Below are 21,320 nucleotides of genomic sequence, written 5' to 3'. Positions count from 1 at the left end.
CTGATTTTAACGCAGTTTGAAACAATAAAATTAATTATAATTATAAAACATAAACTTCTCATAAGTGTTAGGGTCAATGTGTGACTCACCTTCCAGTGAGAGACAAAATTAATAAATTTAGGTCAGAGTAGTGAGTAATATCACAAACTAACCAAATCTTATTACCAGTTTTAATTTAGTTTTAATATAAATAAATACATTTATATAAATTTGTGACTGTCCATTATTTCAAATTGAATTTCTGCTATTATTACTCAACTGCAGTACATTCGATAACCACCAGGGGGCCTGGTAAAACACTTTGTTTTAAAATATTGAAACAATGTATATACTGTACAGTGTGTGTGCCACAGCACAGGAGCACCATGGATGACTGTACTCTCACCTTTTCTCTTCACCCTGTACACTCCTGACTTCCAGTATAACTCACAGCGGTTAGAGATTCTTGGATAAGTCTGCAGCTGTGGGATTTGCCAGATGTGGGAAGGAGACAGTACAGGGAACTTGTGGATCACTATTTGGAGTGGTGAGTTTACAGTCACTTAAAACTGAAAGAGATGGTGGCAGAATTGTTGGTGGCAGAATTGTTGTCTTAAGGCCAAGAGAGATGCCAAGCGGATTTACCAATGGATCATCATGGCCTTGCCATATTGGTCCATTTGATTGACCTTTATTATAATTATGTATTTATTTTATTTTCGGTTGTTACAGTCAGGACAGACATGACTGGGGATAGGACAGGGAGAAAGAATGAAAGAAAGAGAGGGAGAGAAAGAAAAATAGAGGGGAGAAGAGATGGTGAGAAAGGGGAGAAGAAAGAAAGAGAAAACAAACAAAACACTTGGATCACCTTTATGGAGAAAAAAAAACAGAAGAGAAAACAAACAAAAAAGAGCAACATAATAAATACAGCACCATCACAATAAACTAGCTAGCAGTAGATAACAGTAGATACTAAATATTAGATGTTATTGTGCAGCACGCAAGATAGACAGCGCACAATGTGCTTTGAGGTAGCAGCCAAGAAAGGTGTAGTTTGTGTCTGTGAACACCTGTGTGTACACCTGTGTGGATAAGCATGCTTGTATTCCAAAGGTTTCTCCATGTAACGGTCTGCTAGGGAGTGTGGGGAGCCATAGCCCCGGCCCCCAGGGCATGAAGCAGGTATGGAGGAGATCCAGGCCCCAGACATCCAGAGGCCCCAGAGTACGAGGACCCAAGGAGGACCACCAAAGGGGGGCAACCGTGCCACCCTCCTGGGAAGAGCTGAGTAGAGCCCCAAGCGAGAGGTCACCCAGCAGCCACAGAGCAGAGGCCAGAGGGGGTTGCAGTGGCGTGCCCGCGGGCTCTGCCGGCAGCCAGCTGTGCCAGAGAGGGCCGAGCTTCAGGCCCAGAGGCCAGAAGCCTGAGGGCACCCCACCCCCCGGAAGTGGCCCAGCCAGGCCACAGGCGCCAGGCCCCGCCAATCGGCCACCAGGAGTGAGCCAGTACATACATGAGCACCCAGCCCCAGTCGACAAGAACCACCAGCACACCAACGTCTGAGGGCATCAGCCACCGGCAGGGAGTGTGGTGAGGGGAGATAGGCCTCCATACTTTGGAGGGCCTGAGATGTTCCCAGAGAGGTCGAGTCTAAGACCCAACCTGACATATAGACACAGACGAACAGGTGCACGCAGACTCAAACGTGCATTCCCACCCTCATATACACAACCAAATACTCGGCACTTACCCAACGTGTAGACAGACACAAATAGACACTGCACAGACAATCACACTCCCCAAACATACTCTATATCCCAGGTGCAGGTACCCCCGCCCCCAGAGGGGCAAGCCGCACCTAGACCCAGGAGGTGTAACCCTTCTCTCTGGGGTGGAGGCAAGCAGACCGCCTCCTTATCTGCAGTAGCAGGGAGGCCCCGCATCCCAGACCCCAATCTGACGGCTAGCACCTCCTCCCAGCCCCCCAGCTCTGACGGCTAACAGAACCGGGGTGAGTGAAGACCCCAAACCTCCCTCCGCCCGCTCATATGTAGTGTTGCTGTGTGCTGTTCTAAAGTGCATTTAAAACACAGGAGGGCATGGTGCTTCCTGCCAGAGAGCAGCACGACTCCTCCCGAAAACCCTCAGTGTCTATATGCATTAAAATTGAGGGTAGGGCACTAGCGCCGGAGGTGGGTTGGAATACACCGACCATCCTCTGGATGCAAGCGGCCCCTCACTGAGGCCAGCTCCCCCGCTGACCCCAGTAGGCACCCCCACACTCTGGAACCCACCAGGGCAAGGGGGCCCAGGCCCATCCGGACCGGGGTCCACAGCAGCAGCACCACCCAGCCCTACAGAGTCCGGGGCAGCCCACCCGACCCCACCGCAGAGAAAACTGCACCCACCCCATCATCCAATCATCTCCCAAACTACACAAGACAATAGACACCCAGGTTGAGTTCATTCTCTACCTCTCCTATATCTCTCCCCCACCTGCAAGGTGAGCTCCTGTAGAGAGGAGACGACCTGCAAAGATATAACATCCTCCCCACCAGTTAGAGAGCCCCTTAGTTGGGCTGATGCACCAGAGGTCCCCTGCACTGGGGCTGAGCCCCCCTGCACCCACCTGCCCACAGCCCAGGCGACACAACAGCCAGGACCCAAGCCCCAAGGCCCAGCCAGCACCCCAGACAGGGGGCGGAGCACCCCCAGACCCCCAAGCCTCCACGCCCGTCCCGGACCCACCTGGGGGCAACCAGGCCACCAGGCCAGTAACCAACGTCCGCCAGTACAGGCCCTCCCCCATCTCCGCTGTACGCAGCCACAAGGAAAACACCATCTAGGAGCCACCAGAGCCTGGAAAAAAAGAAAGAAAGAAAAAGAAGCAGAAAACTGATAACAATATTATACCAGACTGTTCTTTAATGCTCACCTTGACAGATGAAAGGTAGTCTGTCATGGCAGTTGGCATCCAGCAGCTTAATTACTTGTTTCTCAGTCAGGATCATCTTTGCACAGTGGTTATTTGAGTCAGCTATGCTTCTGTTTTGGTCTTTGAAATCCACATCCACTCCCTATCTTTGCCAAAGACTGAGCATTCCAGGCCTATCCACACCCCTTGTTGCAAGTGTGTCTCATTTTGCAGGAGACTTTTCACTTCATCATTCACTGTCTGGTTGGTGATTTCAACCAGGGAGGTGTAGTCTGTCTGGCATTGCTCCAAGGCATCAATCCAACTTTTGTTTTCACGGTAGAACTCCAGGTCTGGAGCTTGTGACAAAAAAGCAAAGTGACATTTAAGACATGCTAACACTACAACATGCCACAGTTTCCTGTTGTCTCTTTATTTATGCAAAGCTCTGCTGACTCACCCTGATAGTCGGGGATGTTTTGTATAGATTAAAGTATTGTGTTTACAGCATTATAATATATTAACATATTATTTTATTCACATAATGTTAAAAGTACAAGACTGCTTTCAGGCTGAACATTTCCACCTGATGTACCTGTATTTGTTGTAGCAACATTAACATTGCAGGTCCTTTGATTTGAACCTGCACATAAGAAGAAAAAGTAAAAATGCAGGCTTTAAAAACATATTTCAGTTTTACATTAAAAAAAGTCTTGTTGTAACTATACAGTGTGTAAGTGTACATGTATGTGTATAATTTTTGCAGTTTTCTTGTTTGTGGAAAGAAACGCATCGGTTCATTGCTTTGCACATCAATAATTTACTTTTGTTGTTTGAGAAAGAAAAACTATGTAGCAAATTAAATTCTTAAAGCTGCTCTTTGTAGGAAAGGCTGATTGTGCTGTTGAAGTACTCGCCTGTGTGAGCCTCTGTACAGTCACTAACACGGTGCTGTTGATGAACCTTGAAATTTGAGCTTAACTGTGTTTTGGTCTTGCTCAGGAACCGAGATATGAATCTTTTTTCTGTTGAAGAAAACAGAAAGCTGTTTTAAAAGCATGTGACAAACATGATTCTGCCTATAAAAGGTAACAATCTGCATTTTCTTCAGCATTATATTTGAAAACTGAGAGAATTTTTTTTCTTTTACTTTTTTTTTAAAGCTGAAACACTTTGTGCCGGCAGTAGTTGAAGTTGCAGAGCAAGATTCACAAATGACCTTATTATCACTCGTATGATTTAAATACCCTGGTACATGGAAACAAAACACATGAATGCTCATCTACAGCAATATGCATCAGGCTTTAAAGTTCTTAGATTTCATTTTAAAGTCAGTCAGCCGACTTTAAGCCAGCGATAAAATCATTTTTAATGTGTTGTGAATTTTAGATTTCTTACCATTTTCTACCTCCACAGACAAAACAAACATTTTTGTTTTGTATGTGATTTTACGGCATTTATTAGTACAGTCCTCTGTCTCAGTGTAATTGGCTGTGGCAGTTGCTTCCAGTGTGACTTGGTTAACAGTGGGCCCACAACATTTAAATTTCCATATCCACTTGCCAGCTGTGCAATTGCAGTCGTGTGTAATATTCCCTCCAACAGGGCACAGATGATAGGGAGTAAATTTGATTCCTCCATCTGGAAAGTCTCGTATGGCTGAAACACAGGGCAGCTGGCTCACTGCTGTAACACAGGAAGATCACATCAGGCCTGACTACAGTTTGCATTTAGGTGTTGACCTGTACGTTGTAAACATACCTAGCAGTAATGATAGATGAATCAGACGTGCCATGGTCTGTAACATGCAAAATAAAAGGAAGGTAGAAAACTGAGAAGGAATTGATCGTCATATTAAGAGTTTATAAATAAAAAGTTCACCTTCAGTGCTTCCAGTCTTTGCAGAGATGATTGTTAAATATCCAAAGTGTTTGAATAAACCTCCCCACTGTCCTCTGGCTTGCTGTCTTTCTCCAGAATGATAACTCAGAGAAATGCCGGCAGGAGAGACTTTTTATATTGCTCTTTATATTATCATAGTTTTGATTAAATAAACACAAATGTGTTCTCATCTTCCTCAAATGGAATAATGTTGCTTTTGTTCCCCCTCTAAGGTACTGTGGATGTGCAATATTACAAACTTAATAAGGTGAATCAATTTGACTGATATAGAAAATATTTTGATTTTAGTGGTGAGTGTGAGACAGGATCCAGACGCAGGCACTGGCTTGGATGTGAGCGAGCTTTTATTAACACACCGGTGGCACAAACAGAAACACGGCGAACAGAAACAAAACCTAAAGGTGACCTAGACTGGGAGTGACTAACAAAATGAACCATTACTTCTAGAAGGGAGATGCGTCCTGCACGACACACTGCCAGAAATCTCAAAATTGCGGTGTGCCCCTGACAGTTTTATTACAGAAGCTCTCTCATTCTAGTCTAAACAACAGCATTCCAGTAACTTTCCACAGAAAATGGTCCCCTCTTATCTAGATTTTCCCAGGCAATCATGAGCGAGAGTCTGCAGCTTTCTACCCCCCAAGGACACATGGTCTCATGCCTTTATTTTTCAGGGCTGTGTCCACTTAATACTACCCTATATAACTTTATAACACTTATTAATAAAAAAGCATAGCATTATTGAGGCCCTGAAATTTTTTTTACTCCCAACACTAGTCAAACAGGAAGCAAATATATACTGATCAGTTTTTATTTTGATCTTATAAACAAATAAGTTATGTAATCAAGGTATACTGAAAAAAGTCTCCTTATGTCATCAGGTAGAGAAGCTGGTAATAAATAACCAGTTCATTCACCACCACATGATTTTTGCTGCTGCATTAGTTCTCACCTTAATGCTTTAAATAACTGACACTGATGTTTCACCTTAAGGAAATCAATATAGTTCCCATTCTATACAGCAATCGAAACAGATCCATAAAATCCATCCATAAAGTCCATTGGCAGTGTGCTTTACACCACTTCATCTGAAATTTTGCATTGTACTTGGTGATATTGCACTTGGTGATATAACGCATGGATGCAGCTGCTTGGCCATGGAAACCCATTCCATGACGCTCTCTATGTGCTGTTCTTGAGCTAATCGGAAGGTCAGGTAAATACTGTGAAGTTTGGTAAAAGTTTGTGATGGTGAGCTAGAAGTGTTACTAAAAACAAACAGCTGGACGAATAGTTTGCAACACATTAGTTTACCTGAAAAGGCAAGGCAAGTTTATTTATATAGCACAATTCAACAACAGAAACATTAAAAAACAAAAACAATAAAAAGCATGATTTAAAATTGATTAAAAAACAGTAGATAAAATCAGAACAGTAGATAAAATCAGTAGTTAAAATGTAAGTTTTGAAATTTAAGCTTAAAACTGTGGATTTCACCCTAGGTGTGTGAATGGTGTCTGTGACAGATTGGTATACCTCACTATCTCTTGAATCAAGATATCGCTGAAATAAATACAGTTTGCATTTTGTTAACTTTACATTTTATTATTAGCACAGAATATTCTTTAGTTGTTTTGTTTGAGAGAAAAAGAAAATCGCAAGTTCAAATTCAATGTTTAAAAATGTCATTTCTTATAACCGCTCGGTTAAATAAGCCAGATATTTAGGTTTTTAATGACAAAAATAATACATCGACTCTTTACATAGAAGCGTCTTTGACAAATACAGGTACTTCTGAGAAGTGGTGGGTGAACTGGTAATTTAACAAAGCTTGCAAATGATAGTAACCAAAGTAGTTTTCCTGTGAAACACAACACTACAGCATACATACATACATACAAACAGCATATATACACATTGGGGTTGTTGGGTCATCCATCCGCTTCTCCAGGAATCTCACCTTGACATGATGATGATTGGAGACGCTGCGTATCGTTTTCTTTGGTGCTATCAGTTCAGTCAATGTCAATGAAAAGCTCTGTGGCCCAAAACACAAATATTAATTCAAAAATATCAAAATGCAGAGTGGAATGACTTCATTTTAAACTTCCCATTGACCTTTATACATCTACTTATATGTAAATATTGCATCTTACACTGATATGTGTCACACAGATAAAATAAGATGCAGAATATAAAGTAAAACGTCAATTTATGCCTACAGGCTAGAAAACATTTTGGTAGATATACCTGACTTCTCTGTATAATCATCAGTACAAGGCTTTTCATTCATTCCTGGAGAAAAAGAAAAAACAAAAACAATAAGATTTAATAAAAATCAGGTGAAGAAGTCTGATTGGACAACAAAACAGCAACTTACTTTGACAAATGTATGGTAATTTTTCATGGCAGTTGGCGTTGGACCACTTGATTTCTTCTGTCTTATTATCAAAGATGACTTTTCCACAGTGGTTGTCAAAGTCAGAGTTGGCGGACGACGTTCTATTCAACTGTGAATTTACAACATTATACCCTGAAATCCACTTCCACTCAGGACTGTAGCCAAAAATGGACCTTTGCAGTCCAATCCACACCCCCGTCTTTGAGTCTGTTTTATTTTGCAGTCTTTTCACATCATCCCTTACTTTCTTTTCACAGATCTCAACCAGGGAGAAATGTTCCGTCTGGCAGTCCTCCAAGGCATCAATCCAACTTTTACTTTCGCTGTGTAGACTGACTGGACACAAAAATTGAGAGTAGGTTTTAAAAATGTAATGCACACATATTGTACATAAACTCCATGTCACCACATTAAATGCTGTCTTTAAGCAATTTTACTGTGTTGGGTAGAGCTTACTGTTAGCAGCAGGGTACTCAGCACACTGAAATTTAATCTTTACTTTCATGCCATTCTTTGGTGACATGTTGAAGCAGATATTTCCATTCCTTTTGTGGAGGAAAATATACAGGTGATTTATTGAAAGCATGTGTGGCAACAAATATACTGATTCTTTGTATTCAGTAATTGAGTACACATGAAACATACTTACTGTTGTGTAAGATTAACAGCTGTTTGTTGAAAGTGACATTTGGGTGGCATTCAGGCTGAGTGTAGTTTTCCTTACAAACTGTATCGTTTACAGAGACCTTTATAATCCCTGATACACAAAACCAACATATAAAGATTCATCAGAGAAAATAACACTGCATGTGTGCTTAAAGTATTTCTATGGCGTTATTTTTGTGCCACTATTCTGAGTGCACGGAAAAACATTTTGAGCGCACGTTAAAAAAAGTTTGCAGGTGCAAGTGTTGCATTTTGAGGAAAAATTTATTTTGAGCGAAGAAAAGCTGAATTTGAGTGAACAAAATTCATTGCTGCGTGCAAAAAATTTATTTCAGTGTTTGCTATTATCCATATACACACAAATGCAGCCCCTCTCGCTCAGTTTTGGCATTTGTGCTCGCTCGCAATGTGTTTAGCTCCCGTTCTCAGCATTTCTGCCCGTGCGTGCTCAACTCTTTCTGTACACCGTTAGTTTTGTGCCACAAAACCAGCCAATCACAGACTTGGATGCAAAAAAATCTGATTGGCTGTTCTGGTCTCCAATCAGCTCGAAATGACAAAATGCAATATCCCAGAATCTATTTCGTCCAAAACTCAAACGAGGCAGTGGCGGCGGTACACAGAGTGGCGGAGTTTGAAATATTACTCTTTCTGGGTCACAAAATAAACTTTTAAGATATTTTCATGCGAGAATGGTGCTGTGTAAACTTCAAATACCTGCTGGATTTATCAAGACTTCACATATTTGCATAACTGCTCTAACGTTTTCGGAGATGCCTGTTACCCACAAACTGAGCGCATAGCTGGACTGGCCATAGACCCTGTGCACGAGAAAATGCTAACTTCCTGGTTTGAGACCGGATGTAGGATTGTACATTTCCGATAGCTTTACTTTGCGGTCAATCGCTACTGCGGAGATATACTCCAAAATCATGTCCAAAACTCAAAAACGGAAAGATCGCGTTAAGTTACAAAGAGCAGAAGGTGGGAACACTCACCACTGTTGTGTCATAAAAAATCGAATGATCAACTTTGACGTTTAAAGAGTTTAGATCGATCAGTTGTTTACATCACTCAACACAAGCAGAACTGCATTACAGAATCAGAAGACACATCGTCCACATTCAGAAGCACATCTCTGTATAGTGACTGGTCTTATGATTTAAACAGGCAAAGGTTCAGCATTCAAACTACAGGTGAAGAATAGTCAAACTAGATGTTTCCCCCGTTATGTCGATATCAGCTAGTCAAGTACACACCTACACAGCATGTTAACAAACCGTGAAAAAAAGCCACACAAAAAATGAATGATTGCTGGTAAGGGTTTCTATACATTAGTATTTATGAAGGGTATGTTGTGACTTACCTTCAAAATTACAGTGGTCCCTCGCTATAACGCAGTTCACCTTTCACCTCGCTGTTTCGCAGATTTTTTAGTGCAAGTTTGCATGCTTTTTTTTTTTACATCACATTTTGTCCTGCGTCCTGATCGCTGCAGACGATCTCCTCCATGACGTCTCTCCTGTACAGTACAGAATCGCTGCATCGATCGCTAGCAGTATGACTCTGAAGTGCAGTACTGTATGTCGACGATGTCGACGAAACGTTTTAGACCATCAAAAAATAAAATTGGCTACTTGATTTCACCTATCGCTGGTTATCTTTAGAACATAACACCCGTGATAAACGAGGGACCGCTGTTTACAGATACTGAGAAATATAACATTTGAATCCCTTTTCTCTTTTGCTCTGAGGCACGGGGGAAAAATATCGACAAGTTGATGAACATCATTTACAGATATATTGGGTAAATGCCCAAGACATCTATAGAAATGTAAATCGCCGCTTGATTCATTCATTTGCTTAACTTGTTTTGGACCATAAACAAGGCGCGAATAGGACACCGTGCTAACGTGCACATAGTCTATTGGGCATACCGGGCATTTGCTTGGTGGGCCGATGGTGATTTTTCATTTTTATGTTTGTTTGTTTTTGTAACGGTATAAACATTGAAAAGTGGTGGATTAGCCAATTGGTCATGATCAACTCTGGGCTGGACCAATTACAATACATCCGTATTGACAGGAAAAGGAACGCGATTTGTCCCGTACTTCAGCTAGAATGAAAAAAAGACACAAAGCTGGAGTTATTCTGTCTTTAGGTTGCACAGCTGCCTCTTCTCCCCTCATTCTCTCTCCCTCCCTCCCTCTCCTGTTGCTACTTCAATCATTAAACTGATCAATGATCAGCTGATCGTCTCTCTTATTTGTTTATCGCCCATTTTGCGCCAGAAGCAGCGCAGGCCAACTTGCAAGAAATAGCGCGGGTTCTAACTAGTATCCAGCAGACAATAAACAATACCTCAGGTTTATTACCAGAGGTGGGACCAAGTCATTGTTTTGCAAGTCTCAAGTAAGTCCCAAGTCTTTATCCTCAAGTCACAAGTCAAGTCTCAAGTAAAGTCAAGCAAGTCAGAGTCAAGTCGCAAGTCAAGACAGACAACTTTCAAGTCAAGTCCCAAGTCCGAAACTTTGAATTTCAAGTCCTTTCAAGTCTTTTTTTTAACCCTCTGGGGTCCCGGGTATAATTGGCCGTTCTTGACTACTTTTGATTTTACTTCTATATTTCACTTTTAAAATATGTTTTTCTTGCCTTGTTTGGTATCATTATTTACAGCACAACCTCAAATATCTGAAATTTGAGTTATTTTTTTCATTTTGGTATACTATATTAGCACAGTTGATCTAAATTCAGACAAAAAATTCAGAATCCGAGTAGAAAAAAGTTATATTTTTTTACATGTTTAACGAATCATTTTCATAACTTGAAATGCAAATAGAAATTGTACATTTCTAAAAATTATGCACAAGTTTTGCAAACAACAAAGTTATATGGTACTATTTACCTAAAAATGCAGCCAAGGCCTCAGGCGTTTTTTATATAACCATTTAAATCTATTTACAGAACAATCAGGTGTGCTGCATCAAATAAGAAGGCACACAAATTATTTATGCCAGTCCAAAAAATGTAGTTTGTGTTCAGTATAAGACAGAGGAGAACAGCACAGGCCTAAACCCTGCAGGTCTGACAACTGGAGGTGCAACAGTCCAGTTTTCTATGTGGAGACAGCGTTTACACTGGAATCTGCCTTTGACAGCTTTTTTAGATCAAATATGAAATTCAGCAGTCTAACCGACACACAATACAAAACAATAACTACACAACAAACTAACTACAGCCTCCAAACACGCTAAACGTCACTAATGTCTCACATATGAAAACTCTCTCTCTCTCTCTTTCTTTCGCTCGCCCGCTTTCCGTCGCGGGTGTCACTCCTAAAAACTTCCCCTTCTCCCTAAACAACCAAATGTCACATGTTGCCTTATCATTTTTTTGATTGGCTGACATGGTAAACTCTAACACCAATAGGGAAGGGGTGTTTTTTCTTTTTCTTTTTTCACTCGCAAGTGGAGAGCGTATGCTAGGCTGTCTGTAGAAAACGCCGTTTTTGTCTAGCATCCCTGTTGAGAATAACCTTTGCAAATAAACAACAGCTAATAATATAAGATCAAAGTATTTTATTTGATGTATTGACATAAATGACAGAAGAAAAAGGCCATGTATAGCAGGACTACTCAATTACACACTAAGGTGGGCCAGATTTTCTAACCAAAAAAAAAAATTTTCCCTGGCTCAGACATGCAAAAGTTAAACACGACCATACACTAATTGCAAATTAAACACAGTGATTTTGAATTGTGATGTGATGGTAAAATAAATATTTGTCAGTCTAAACTGGGTTAAATCTACGGGGTTAATGATGGGGAGGAGACGGAGAGAGACTGAGTACAGCTACAGAACCCACTTTCTGAAACGGACCCTGCTCACCATTCACCGACAATTCTGAGCTAACAAGTTGCATGTTATTTTTGGATGCGCTTGCAGGACCGGATTTAAAATAGCACCTGTTAAAGCCAAACAGTATCATCAACGTAGCCCGAAGAACATTTGCTAATAAGATGAAGTTAGCTAAGTCAGCTGTCTCATCGTAGCAAAAAAAAAAAAAAAAAAAAAGCACCACCTACCGTTCTTTATGCAACTTCAAATGTCGGACAAAGTTGGAAGTTGTTCCATCTCTGTCTGTGATTCTCTTCTTGCATGTTTTGCATATTGCATTTCGTTTTTTGTTGACTACTTCGTAGTTTATGTACCCGAAAGAAATTACTCTTGGAAGCATTTTTGGCTCAAGCGTTTTTGTTCTTGTTTTTTTCAAATCTGGTTAATTTGATTGGCTGTGCTACAGCCCACGCTCACATACATACGGAGTGTGGTAAGAATGAATGAATGAATAAAGTGAATTAATGGTCCGCACTTTTTATATAATATGTATGTTAAATTTTAGATTTGGGTAAGATATAAAGTCTTTTCAAGTAAACAGGTTCAAGTCCAATTCAAGTCCCAAGTCACTGGTGTAAAAGTCCAAGTCAAGTCACAAGTCTTACAACCTTTTTTCAAGTCAAGTCTAAAGTCATAAAATTAATGACTCGAGTCTGACTCGAGTCCAAGTCATGTGACTCGACTCCACACCTCTGTTTATTACGTCTCATTAATACCACCATTCTAAATAGGTGACTTTTAAAATCCACATCATGGACCCACCCCGTAAATTATTCAAACACAATGATGGTACCGCCACTCGAACTAAATGTTTTGACTTTGAGGCTTTTAACCAGGCGACTGCACAATTAGTAAGCAATTGTCAAGTTTTGCATGCAACACTTAGTAGTCTCGCTGCAGCACGCAGTGTGTCTAATGAGTGTCCTTGTCCAACTCATTCTGAACCTATTGCTGATGATGCTGGTGATCATGCATCCGAAACACATATGGATTTGGCTGTTGCCACGGATGTTACTGTTGCACAGACTGTTGTTACTCAGGCTACCGATGATTGTCTTATTACTGAGCCTTCTTTCACCCCTGAACGGGTGGGTGCACCTAGCGCACAAGCTTATCTGGGTGCTAACGCTGCATCTGCTGCTGCTGCTGTTGCTGACGCATCACCACACAGCCCCTCAAACAATGGAAATTCCTTAAGTGCTAACCATTCACAAACAGGTGCTGCAGTAGTCGAGCCCATATGGGTCTGGCAGTCACAGTCAGCTTAGCATCAGAGAGATACCTAATTTCAACGCCCGTGAATTGCAATATCCAACAAACAAACACTGTAATGATGTACCTACACAATGAACACTGTCACCTGATTGAAAAGCCAACAGCTTTTCTCGGGGGAGCCTATGTGTGTAATTTTTGTTACAACACATATGAAAGACCTCTCTATCACAGCTGTAAACATAGATGCAACATATGTTTCACACTCTGTCACCATCACAGAGGTCCCACCGTGAAATGCAGTGACTGTAACCGCATCTGCAAATCACAACACTGTTACCAACAACACAAATTACCAGAAATAAAACACAACATGGTACCGTGCGACAATATGAAGCATTGCATGAGTTGCGGTGTCACATATAAAGAATCAAAGAAATCACCACACAGATGTGTCCAGCCTAAATGTGAGCACTGCCGCGAGCCTAAATTAGCCGGGGACTCTGAGCATCAGTGTTTCATACAGCCTGTTGAACAACAGAACCCTTGTGATAAATATATTTTATATGATTTTGAGACACGGTATCACAACGGCAAACATGAGGCCAACTTTGTGTGTGCGTCTGATCTGAAGGGCAACAAGTTCACATTTAATACATTGAAATGTGTGGCGGCGTTTGTGCAGCATTAGAGATGCCCGAGGTTTCGTGGGTACACATTCATAGCACATAATGCATCTGGCTTTGATAACTACATACTTTTGGAGTACTATGTCAAGCAGCGTATAACAGCTACCGTCACAATGACGGTAGGTGTTATACGCTGCATCTATGTTTACAGCTGTGATAGAGAGGTCTTTCATATGTGTTGTAACAAAAATTACACACATAGGCTCCCCCAAGAAAAGCTGTTGGCTTTTCAATCAGGTGACAGTGTTCATTGTGTAGGTACATCATTACAGTGTTTGGATTTGGATCATCATGTGTGAAAAAAGTATGCAGACGTTTACGTCCTGCTGCGTGATAATAGATTACTATCTTAATGTTTAGGTGTTTCTCAAATTTGCAGACATCAGAGAATGATACGGTCTGTGTGTCGCATAGACCTGCTTGAGCATGTAACTGTTTAGCAGTAGCATGTTTTTCATGCTCGGGGGCTGTTGGGTTTAATGAATGTGCTATGCACAGGGAGAAGCACAAATTGTTGTGCGTATTGTTTGGTGTGTACAAATGTTTACCCTTCTTTGAGAGAATCTCATCATAAGGGATGTTTGCCAGTTTACAGTTTACAGTTTACAGATACAGATTACAGCCGAGGTCGAACTTTAAAGTTGAGGTGAAAAAGAACGCGGTTTGTCCCGTTCCTCTTCAGCTAGAAAGTTGCTAATTCAATCATGAAACTGATCAATGATCCGCTGATCAGATTTTCTCTCTGCGCCAGAAAGAGGAAACCAGTGGATGTCGCGCTAAACAACAGCAGCACGTTTAAGATCAGCTGTTGTTAGAATTTATTTAATATTACTTTCTAGTATCAGCTGATGTTTGCTGGAGCCACAGCTGTAAAAGCTGCTGGTCATGATATCGTTTGGATATGTGGTGAGAGGGAAACATGCAGATGAAACCAGGAGATGTCCTTACTGAATCATCAGAGCTGAACAGGTGATGGAGAAACAGGTTTACCTTTTAGGTGACATGGATGAGTTGAAGGGAAGTTATGAACTGTTTCTGAGAGACAAATAACACCAGGATCCTTTTCTACGTAGCTGATAGCTAACTGTGCAGGGGCGGGTCTAGCAAAGTTTTGCCAGGGGGCCAGGTAGGGCATTAACAGGGAAAGAGGGCACAAAGAAATACTTTTCTTTCTTATTCTTATTTAAAATGTCTAGCTTTTAATAAATAATTATCTGAATCTTACAACCAAAGTTTTCATCTGATGTAAAATGTATAGAAATCCATTATTGTATTCAGTAAATATTAAATCTAGTATATACCCTAAGAACTTATATTATTCTTTCTTTTGGGAAGGTGCCATCTGTGCAGTTCTGTTGAAGAAAGATGTTGAATCTATTTAATTACTGGAGAAAAATAATAGATTTCTGTGCATTTGTTTTATACGTGCATTAAATTAAAATCAGTTTTGTCAATTAAGCATCTTGAGGCAGAGGGTACGGCAGTGGTTCCCTATTTTTTTTTCTTTTCTTTTTTTGCTGGCAGTTGGCAACCCTATTAGTTAGTTATATGTAATTATAAATTAGGTTGTTTTATATTTTTGCTAAGTACGGTTTAGAATACCAGAATAGGGAGAATGGTGTAGGTTTAAGTTTATCATAAAGACCTTATGGCTTTTCCTATAATATCATGGTGGGCCGGTCACTAGTCAGAGTTTTTGTCCCAGTCCAGCCCTGCATACAGGGGCTAGGATCTTATAAACACTGGGGGCCTCGCCTAGCCCTTTTTTGTGATATTTATTCATGCATATGATATATAGAAGTAGTAGTAAAACCTTAAGAAAATTGCAAGCCTGCGTGCTGCCAGTATCTTTTTTTTTTAGTTTGTCCAGCCCTAGTCTCATAGCTTCTGCTTCTGTTGCACCTTTTAAATTGATAGTCTGTCTTCTTCTTCTTCTTTTCACCTTTCCTGTTGTTTTTTTTTACTATGAAATCTTAATCTTGATTTATTTTGTATGCATAGTAACCCGACATCATTTATTAGAAGTCACGAGAGTTTCAGAGTAACAGACAATTGCTGTCACACGGTAACCATGGTTACGCACTGTCATGCACACGTGTGCAAACAGTTTGAGACAGGATCATGGATGATTTCATCCTGACATGTTGAACTTGTGGGCATTTTTTACTACCCACGACCGTAAACCAAGATTTAAAAATATGGACAATGATTTGTGTGCAACCTTTGAGGACTCACAAATGCAATTTGACCACACGCTTAAAACTATTTTACAAATGCATGCATCCAAACCTGAGCACACACTGTGCACACAAATGTCTAAAACTTCACGCAACTTCCTTCTCGGTCTCTTAAAATCCATATATATATGTGTGGACGAATCGTCTGGTACGCACAGATCACATTGCATGCCCACGTGGGGTCTGAGGCAAAATTAACGCTGCCAGTTTTGCACAGATTATCTGCAAACGTAAGCTGCATTCAAGTCAGTCACAATGTAAAACTGGGACGTCTGGGCCTCCACTGCCTTTTCTGCGTTTTTTTTCCCCTAAATAAACTGAACTCATAACTCCTTTACTAGAAAACATAGATTTACCAATTACAGACACTAGACAGTAGACTGCACCATCCTGAAATGTTCAGAATTATTAATTACCCCAACATTAAGGTAACCCTTCTGTTATTAGAGAATGGTAATATTAACATCAAAGTGTTATGTGCACATTACCTTGGTTATATTCAGAACACACAGAGATTAGTTAGTGTATTCTCACTCCAGAGTAGGATTCACAGTGATGTACAGCCACGATGTAGCTGAGCACTGGATGACTTTTCCAATCAAAAGATCGTCCAGCATGTAGCAGCAGATTATTCAAACCGTATATTAAGCTTTATAGGCCACTGTGTAGTTTCTCTAACTGGTAAATCACATTTTCTAGTAGATCTAGTAGATTTAGAAAAGGACACGTCCACTTTATTTGGAGAAAAAAAAAGTCCCTAAAACAAAACTAAGCATTTGCGTGCACAGAAAAGTTTTTGAAAGAAAAAAATTATGATTCTTGAAGCTGAACAAATTGCCTTCTATTTGTGTGTGGATTGAAGCATGCACTTGTGATTTCTCAAAAGTTGTACATATTTGTAAATCTTAGTTTATGCTTGTGGATCATATCGTAGCTTTTGCAACACTTTAGGGGCAACTTTCTCTCCATAAGTCTATGCTGCAACAGTAACAGGAGACAGCTCCTCTGCCAACAATGCTGAAGTGCTTTAGTTATAATAAGAGGCATTCAAACAAGTAGACATCTTAAATGTTTTTGTACATTCAAAGAGTAAGTAGAGTAATGTTTATTTATATACCACTTTAAGATACGAACGAGTCACAAATTGCTTTACAGAGGCAATAAAAAGTGGACAAAATGAACATGCTCAAATTATGTAAAATAACACAAAACACCAAAAAATTACTCAAATGCCTTTCTAAATAAATTAATTTACAGCTTCTTCTTTTTAAAAAAAGAATCTCCGGACCTCAGGATTTGGTTTGAAGACTAGGTGTCGAGTAAACCGGGGTCATATAAGTGGGATCCTCTCCTCCTAAGGCCATAAAAGAATGAATGAAGATTTTTAACTGATATGTAAATCTTACCCGAAGCCAGTGCAGACACTTTAACAATGGAGTGATATAAAATAATTTATGAGTGGTGTCAGGGACCAAGCAGTAAAGCATAAAGGACACAGGTGGTTTAATTCAAAAAAGGGGTTTTATTGACCCAAAAATATGAAAATATATTTAACAAAGCCAAAACTTAAACAAGCAGACCAATAAAAGAGGTCAACTCAATAGACTAAACTCAAGATAATAGTTAACAAAACCTCAACCAAACATAAGGTAAACTGACCTGCTGAAATGACACACGGGGGAACTTAAAATGGCTGCCATATAACCAACTAATACAAAACAATTAAACAAACATGAAACACCCCCCAGGCAATGAAGCATGTGGTGCTATCCAATTAGGCTGTCAGTGGTATTTCAGCTCTCCCAGCCCTTTGCCACACCTTTTGCCAGACAGGAGAAGACGCCAACCCCCAGGTAACTCAAACAAAGAGAGATGTATTAATATAACATAAAAACAGAACTTAGACCTGGCAAGGTTAATATGTGTGCACGCCATATAAACATTGGAAGGTGTGATGGAAAAATAAATACATTTAATAAAGAAACAATATTGAAGAATAAGTAGAATATTTTAAAGTAGTGACTGTAAATTAAACTAAGGTGAATCAACTGGTGGTGAGGTGTGGAGCTTACCATGTGTGGCATGCCATCACACACCTCCCCTCTTCAGAGCTCTCGCTGGAACAGCGAGAGAGATAGTCAGCAGTAAGGTTCTCCTTGCCTGGTACATGGTGGACAGTGAATCGGAATGGCTGTAAGGCCAGGTACCAGCGGGTAATTCGCCCATTTGTGTCCTTCATCTGCTCAAGCCACTGGAGTGCTTTGTGGTCAGTTTCCAAGGTGAAGTCTCTTCCCAGTAGATAGTAGCGGAAGGAGTCCAGGGCCCACTTGATTGCTAAGGTCTCCTTCTCTACTGTGGAATACCGAACTTCCCGTGGAAACAGTTTCCGGCTGATGTAAGCCACTGGATGGCGGCCTCCCATGGTTTCCTGAAGGAGGACAGCTCCCAGGCCCCGATCTGAAGCATCAGTCTGTAATATGAACGGTTCATCAAAGTTGGGACTGTACAAAACCGGTTGCTTACTTAGTGACTGTTGGATGTCATGAAATGCTGCCACTGCCTCCTCTGTCCACTGGATGTGATTGGGGGAGCGTGATCCCGTCAGGTCTGTGAGCAGAGCTGCCCTGTTGGAGAACTGAGGGATGAAACGACGATAGAAACCTGCCATGCCCAAAAAGGATCTCAGCTGCTTCCTTGTTTGGGGCAGGGGGGATGATTCCATGGCCTCGATTTTGCTGACCTGTGGCCTGATAACCCCCTTGCCGATGACATGGCCCAGGTATTCTGTCTCAGCAGCAGCGAAAACACACTTTGACGGATTCACCGTCAACCCAGCTGAGTGCAGGTGGTCCAGAACAGTTCGCAGGTGTTCCACATGCTCCTCCCAGGTGTTGCTGTGGATAACAATATCATCCAAGTAAGCAGCAGCAAAGTCAGAGCAGTCACGTAATACCTGATCCATTAGCCGTTGGAAAGTGGCTGGAGCTCCATGTAATCCAAATGGCAAGACTGTAAATTGGAAAAGCCCCCATGGTGTTCTGAATGCTGTGAACTCTCTGGACCGTTGAGTGAGTGGGACCTGCCAGTAACCCTTACACAGATCTATTGTGGTCAGGTACCTTGCTTTTCCCAGACGTTCAAGTAGATCGTCAATTCTTGGTGTTGGGTAGGAGTCAAACATGGATATGGAGTTCAGGTACCTGAAATCAATGCAGAACCTCATACTCTCATCCTTTTTGGGTACCAAGACCACAGGGTTGCACCACTCGCTCTTAGATCTTTCAATGATCCCTAGGGATAGCATCAAATCGATTTCCTTCTTCAATGAAGGCAGCAGACGTTCTGGGATCCTGTAACTTAATCGTCTCACAGAGGCACCTTCTCGTACCACAATATCATGTTCGACAATGTCAGTTCTCCCTGGATTCTCTTGAAAGACTGCTGATTTACACATTTCTCTCACCTGCTGCTGCTTGTCCTCTGGGAGATGGCTGAGATGATAATCTAGAGAGCCAGCAGGTGGTAGATATTGCTCATCTGCTTCATCTTCTTCAGGCACTCGCCGTATGAGCATTGCATCCGCCTTGTGTTCAATACGCTCCACCCACTCCTTCAGAAGGTTTATATGCAAGACCTTGCTGGAGCGCAACTGCCCTGGGGTGGACACCTCATATGTGGTGGGTCCCAGCTTCCTCATGACTTCAAATGGCCCCTGCCACTTTACCAACAATTTGTTGTTGTCACTGGGGAGGAGCACGAGCACCCTTTGTCCTGGCTCAAACGAACGCTGACGAGCAGATTTATCATACCAAGACTTCTGCTGCTGCTGGGCCTCCACCATATGTGATTGAGCAAGTTCGCTCATTTTCTCCAACCGTTCTCTCATCTGAATGACATAAGACAAAATGTTCTTGGGTCCCTCCTTCGCCTTGTCTCCCTCCCAGATCTCCTTTAACAGAGTTAGAGGGCCACGAACCTCATAACCATACAACAGCTCAAAAGGGGAAAAACCTGTGGAGGCTTGGGGGACTTCTCTATAAGCAAAGACTAGATATGGCAGCCACTGATCCCAATCAGTTATATATTATATATTTAACAAAGCCAAAACTTAAACAGGCAGACCAATAAAAGAGGTCAACTCAATAGACTAAACTCAAGATAATAGTTAACAAAACCTCAACCAAACATAAGGTAAACTGACCTGCTGAAATGACACACGGGGGAACTTAAATACTGGTCTAGCTAAACCAAATGACACACACGGGGGAAAACAAAATGGCTGCCATATAACCAACTAATACAAAACAATTAAACAAACATGAAACACCCCCCAGGCAATGAAGCATGTGGTGCTATCCAATTAGGCTGTCAGTGGTATTTCAGCTCTCCCAGCCCTTTGCCACACCTTTTGCCAGACAGGAGAAGACGCCAACCCCCAGGTAACTCAAACAAAGAGAGATGTATTAATATAACATAAAAACAGAACTTAGACCTGGCAAGGTTAATATGTGTGCACGCCATATAAACATTGGAAGGTGTGATGGAAAAATAAATACATTTAATAAAGAAACAATATTGAAGAATAAGTAGAATATTTTAAAGTAGTGACTGTAAATTAAACTAAGGTGAATCAACTGGTGGTGAGGTGTGGAGCTTACCATGTGTGGCATGCCATCACAAGTGGGTTAAAAGCCTTACAGCAGCATTTTTGGCAGATTGGAGTTGATTAACAGATCATTTAGACAGACAAGACAATAGAGGACTACAGTAATCTAAGCGGAAGGAGATGAAATCATGAACAGGAATGTCCAGGTAACCATTTCTGGAAAAAGGCTCAAAAATAAACATGGCAAAATAAACCGGACAATGACATCAGGGTGTTAGACTGACCTTCTCACATGAGTCCAGAGCACCAGACATTCTGAGTCAGTTTGTAAATTCACATTGTTGCACTTTAAAGGCTCTTAACCATCAACTCACTACATCAACTGCTTTGCAGCACAGCTGCTGAAGTCACATGTTACAGGCCTGAATGCATTTGCCTTTTAATGAATCATTCTTTTATGGGGTTTGCTCTTGAGCCCCAGATGAAAACATCTGGGGCTCAAGAGCAAAACATTGAAAATACTTTGAATATATATTTTAGGTGTAACATTCGGGTTGAAACAGACTGAAACCACTGATGAAGCATGTTTTTTTTCATGTTGATATTTGTTTCACAGGATCAAAATACTTTAATATATTTTTCATCTATTTATAACTAATGTGTTTCCAGTCATTGTTGTATAATTTGTCTTTATTTCCAGGAAAGCATGCATTAAAATTACACGACATACATGTTTTGTTTTTTCCTAAAGAAAAAGAAACACATCTGCTTCCACCTCATGCAAACCTAACCCCAGAGTCCTTACAATGTGTTT

At 41.1% G+C, this 21,320-nt stretch overlaps 1 protein-coding gene across 1 annotated transcript; it reads right to left on the bottom strand.

Annotated features, from left to right (window-relative positions):
- Positions 1–6,193: 6,193 nt before the first annotated feature.
- Positions 6,194–7,995, bottom strand: LOC109204941 (regenerating islet-derived protein 3-gamma). The gene is made up of 5 exons (XM_019367192.2): positions 7,849–7,995; positions 7,656–7,744; positions 7,179–7,535; positions 7,049–7,093; positions 6,194–6,836 (listed from the first exon to the last, which is right to left on the bottom strand). Exons 1-5 carry the CDS (start codon positions 7,896–7,898, stop codon positions 6,814–6,816), a joined length of 564 nt encoding a protein of 187 aa, XP_019222737.2. The 5' UTR covers positions 7,899–7,995; the 3' UTR covers positions 6,194–6,813.
- Between the last annotated feature and the right edge of the window lie 13,325 nt (positions 7,996–21,320).

This window comes from Oreochromis niloticus, linkage group LG14, assembly GCF_001858045.2.
Source record: "Oreochromis niloticus isolate F11D_XX linkage group LG14, O_niloticus_UMD_NMBU, whole genome shotgun sequence".
NCBI lineage: Eukaryota > Metazoa > Chordata > Actinopteri > Cichliformes > Cichlidae > Oreochromis > Oreochromis niloticus.
The sequence above is the reverse complement of the archived record's forward strand: the minus strand, read 5'-3'. Positions and strand labels throughout refer to the sequence as shown.